Source organism: Rosa chinensis, chromosome 1, assembly GCF_002994745.2.
Source record: "Rosa chinensis cultivar Old Blush chromosome 1, RchiOBHm-V2, whole genome shotgun sequence".
NCBI classification, from domain to species: domain Eukaryota; kingdom Viridiplantae; phylum Streptophyta; class Magnoliopsida; order Rosales; family Rosaceae; genus Rosa; species Rosa chinensis.
Genome location: NC_037088.1, coordinates 52,020,597 through 52,024,855, shown reverse-complemented (window position 1 = coordinate 52,024,855; position 4,259 = coordinate 52,020,597). Strand labels below are relative to the sequence as shown.

Here is a 4,259-nt window from a genome sequence, read left to right as displayed (position 1 = left end):
ATCGCTGCCCTTGCTGCCTTGCTCACTGCCCCTGCAACCTTGCCGCAAGCCTACTGCACCTACAGCCCCGTTTCAGCCATCTATCTGTTACGATCAGGATTGCAAACCATTTGCAATCCTAGCTTACACTACTAGAATTATGCCATCAGACATCACCACTATTAAATCGGTCGGAATTGCATGCGATGTAAAAAATACATCCTAACATCGGTTTAGGAAATATCGATTTCTATTGTGATTATAAACATCGGTCGTTAAATTAACCGATGTGTAAAGTCTCGTTCAAAATTTTGAAAAAATTTGCAGAGGGACTAAGTTAAAAATTTTAGAAACGCGGGGGGACTAAATTTTCATTCCCTCCATTCCTCCAACGTACACTTGAATTTTTGTTCACTCTCTGAAACTTTCAAACCGTAATGACTAACTCTCACTCCTTCCAAACCCTATTCTCCACCGCAACCCCCCCCCCCCCCCCCCCCCGGCGGACTCTCACTCTCTCTCTATGATGAACAATCCGGAATTTGGTCTTTTCCCTTAAACTCTGTTCGATCTCCACCGCAATCCTTTTTCTCTTTCCCTCCGTTCTCGACCTAACTCAACAAATTGAGCACTTGGTGGCCACTGTGTTGATCTAGATCCAGGGCTTATGGGCTTATTCTTTTTGGGTATTTCAATTTGGCTCTTTCCAGTCGTTCCTCTTTCCTCTCTCGTGCGAGGTCATTCAACTAAGATGCTTTCAATTCCATGGCGAGGTCATTCGTGCAAGTTTCTTTCTGTCCGAGCGCAATTTCGATTCAACTCGGATGCTTTCTCTTCTCTGCTGACGGAGAGTTCGCGTCTTGGGTCAGTTCTCAACCTCTTTTTGCACGAGTTAGCTAGTATGGGAATTTGAGTTAGTTTGGATGTTGATTTTGAATTTTTGACAGAATATTACATGCAATTTTCATTTGGGATTTCTGTGTTTGTATAAAGATAGTGTCTTTGTACTTTTATTGGGTGATTAAAGTTCATATGTTAAAGTGCATGTATGTAAAAAAGTTTGTAAATTTACTTGTATGAAGCTCTGAATTATGATTATATGGTTGTTTGATATATAAAATTCAGTTGCTTTTGTAATATGGAATGAGAAATGATGGTGTTGTGCTCATTTGTTGTACATAGGTGGGTTTGCTTTGAAGAGAAAAATTGCAGGACAGTGATTGGAAGAAGAATTCAATGTTCAGCACAAGCACCACCTCCAGCTTGGCTAGGAAGTGCTTTTCCGGAGCCGGGCCAGAGGACTTGAGATGGTCCAAAAGCCTAGTTTTGTTGTTGGATCTACTGGTTCCATTGGAACCCAGGTATGGCAGAGATCCCTTTCTTTCATTTAATATTTGTTTTGGGATTAAAGATAAAAATGTAAGTGGACAGATTATGGAAATTGCATTAGTTGGTTAAAATCACAATTTCCTGTTTCTACAGACATTGGACATTGTTGCAAAGAACCCGAAAAAATTCAGAGTTGTGGCCCTAGTAGCTGGCTCAAATGTGACTCTTCTTGTTGATCAGGTAATCCATCAGATGGATAAAATTTCATAGAATTTGAAATTTTATTTCTTCCGTCATTAAAATCCATTTTATAATTTGAGTGGCAAAACTGGACTTGATTCACTTGGTAAACTCACTGTGTAATCATCCATCATTACTACTAGTACCCTAGTTGTCTTGAGTTTGGAATTGATATATGTTACATATTTAGCCTGGTGCTGAAAATCCTAATTTGTATTGCACAGGTGAAAAGGTTCAAACCGAAATTAGTTGCAGTTAGAAATGAATCATTAGTTAATGAACTTAAAGAGGCTCTATCTGGTCTAGAGAAGACAAGCCTAAGATCACTCCTAGGGAGCAAGGAGTCATTGAGGTAGCCTAGCATCTAATTGTTTGTCAAATCACATCTGATATCCTTATTGTTGCATTCATAGAGTTCCTTATTGTTGCATTCATAGAGTTTCTTGATTCATTGATTCATGGGAACTAGAGTCTCTGACTCCATGATAGCTATTTCATGTATTAATGTGTTTCTTTATGCCATTTGGATAACTGAAAGGTTTGGGTGAATTCCAACTATGAAAAGTTTTGAATAGCACAAGTGTGATGTCATGTGATGGTATGAACTACAAGGACAATTTTCATTATTTCTGATGTGAGGTTGTATAGAAACTATGTTCACATTCATTTTTTTCCCTGATCTCTGATGCCATGTTGATCAGATAAACTATATTCACTTTATTTTCCCTTTGGATGTGAGATTTAGGTAATTCAATTTCTGTGCTTTGCTTTGGGGAATGTTCTAGAATTCTGATGTTTATGTATTTTTCTTTTTCAGTTGTCAAGTCCACTATCCAAGGGGCCGCTAAATGTTCAGTCTCAGGACCTTGTGAGGTAATACTTTAGTCACAGTTTATGATTCATGTCATTTTAGTCTTATATTCTACTTTTCAACAGTTTGTATCTCCTAGAAAGAAGTTTCTTACTAAACGTTCTTTTTCATTACTTTAAAACAGGAATGATAGTAGAGGGATGGATGTTCCTTCATCACTAGCTGTGACTGCAGATAAAACTGATGGTACAGTTGCTCTGGTGAAATCAGGTCCTGAGAAAGCTAAAACTACCCCTGCAGGAGAATATCTTACTTCTGCCTTGAATGATTTTGACCTTGAACAACATGACAGTCTTGCTGCCATTTCAGATGGTGCAAACAAACTTTTGATGCTGGTAGGGTTGGTCATTGGCTTTATGTGTTTCATTGATGATAATGTGCAATGATAATGGATGTGGTGTCATAATGAATTTGTTTTTTAAATGAGTTATTACTGGTTCACTTTCATCATATATACCCTTCATTTACCAAAAAGAAAGAAAAAACATATGATTCATTAACCAAAAAAACGTTACCGCCAAGTTAAGTTGGCTCATCCTCCTTTTTTATTTTTAATTATTTCTGCAGACATAGTGCATCCAGTTCTCATATTGGTAATTTATTTATTATTCTTTCAAGTCTGACGTGCACACATAATCTTTCTTACAGGTTCTGGCTGCAGTAATTAAAGCTGGGGCTTCTAGGGAGCATGAAATACTTGCTGAAATAAGAGATGCTGTTTTCTCTTTTATTCGTAAAATGGAACCGCATAGGGTAATGGACACCATGCTTGTATCCCGTGTTAGAATTTTGTATATTACATCTTTGCTTGCTAGATCACCAGAGCTGCAGTCCATCAAGGTAATGAAATAAGACAGACGTGAACTTTCAGTTTGTTGCTATGCTTTATTGTTTTTCCCTTTCTCCCTGTATATGATTTAGTGTTCTACCATTTTTCTATCTTTTTATTTATAGGTTTCTCCCATTGAGAATTTTCTAGAGAAGGTAATACTGGACGTAGTAGAAGCTCCAGTCAAGGTAGCAGCCCTGGAAGAAGTCCTGTGAGCATATGTGGAGAAAACACGAGTTTGTTTCTGATGTAGTGCTAAATGAGGGAAGTGTTTAATGATAAGGTTTATACATATATATTTGCATATATATTGTAATTAAACTTGGAGTAGAAACAAGAATTTGAAATCATGTGTATACATTAGTGGCATTCAGAATATTGGTCTTTAATATGTTTAAGGTTACTTATCAACTGTTGCCATTCTGTACTAATATGTAGGCTTTATGCTCAACTTGGAGGGATGATGGGGCGACTGTCTTCTCTTGAGGCTGTGACAAGGAGATAAGATGTGGTTCTTGGCTACAAACTAACAATGATTGTTGCTCTGCATGAAGCCCCCATTAAAGACATGGACGGGATCCCCCATTCAAGAAATTATTGTGGTCCTGTTGTTTGCAGTATTTTCCTACTGCTGCTTGTTATGTGGACTCCTATTTTAATTTTTTTGCTTTATGTACTTGAAAAAGGAAAACAAAAGACATATACTTTGTTTAGTTAGTTTCTGTGGTAACTAAATACTCATTTCTTTATGCAGTCGTTTCTGTGGTAAACATTGCAGTTATTCTCCAAATTAGCCATACTATCATCCGGTTTGTACGTAGTAGATTAATTGGGGTTTTATTTTGCCTATTTTGTGAAGTGTCAAGGATAATGATTTATAGTACATAGCAGCTATATATTTTGTTGATATATCCTCATCTAAAGAACATGATATCTGTACATAAAGTTTAGATCAGTTATAACCATAAAGACTGATGTCCATTGAGAGAAATACATCAGTCTCAAAATGAA

The 4,259-nt window shown here is 37.1% G+C and overlaps 1 protein-coding gene across 2 annotated transcripts; it reads left to right on the top strand.

The window, feature by feature from the left end:
* Positions 1–482: 482 nt before the first annotated feature.
* LOC112182609 (kinesin-like protein KIN-14B) lies at positions 483–4,044 on the top strand. 2 transcript variants are annotated; one of them, XM_024321112.2, is made up of 7 exons: positions 483–843; positions 1,162–1,340; positions 1,462–1,548; positions 2,366–2,421; positions 2,544–2,754; positions 3,068–3,259; positions 3,374–4,044. In XM_024321112.2, exons 2-7 carry the CDS (start codon positions 1,287–1,289, stop codon positions 3,461–3,463), a joined length of 690 nt encoding a protein of 229 aa, XP_024176880.1. In that variant the 5' UTR covers positions 483–843; positions 1,162–1,286; the 3' UTR covers positions 3,464–4,044. The 2 variants fall into 2 exon arrangements, with proteins under 2 accessions (XP_024176880.1, XP_040367835.1); XM_040511901.1 differs by lacking the exon at positions 2,366–2,421 and adding an exon at positions 1,773–1,900 and having other exon boundaries at positions 3,374–4,043.
* Positions 4,045–4,259: the final 215 nt, after the last annotated feature.

Bases quoted from the DNA above. Each gene is read 5' to 3' on its own strand.
- LOC112182609 (XM_040511901.1), top strand. From the start codon at position 1,287: ATGGTCCAAAAGCCTAGTTTTGTTGTTGGATCTACTGGTTCCATTGGA. The intron at 1,341-1,461 runs GTATGGCAGAGA...CTGTTTCTACAG, and splicing joins CTGGTTCCATTGGAACCCAG to ACATTGGACATTGTTGCAAA. The intron at 2,755-3,067 runs GTAGGGTTGGTC...TCTTTCTTACAG, and splicing joins CAAACAAACTTTTGATGCTG to GTTCTGGCTGCAGTAATTAA.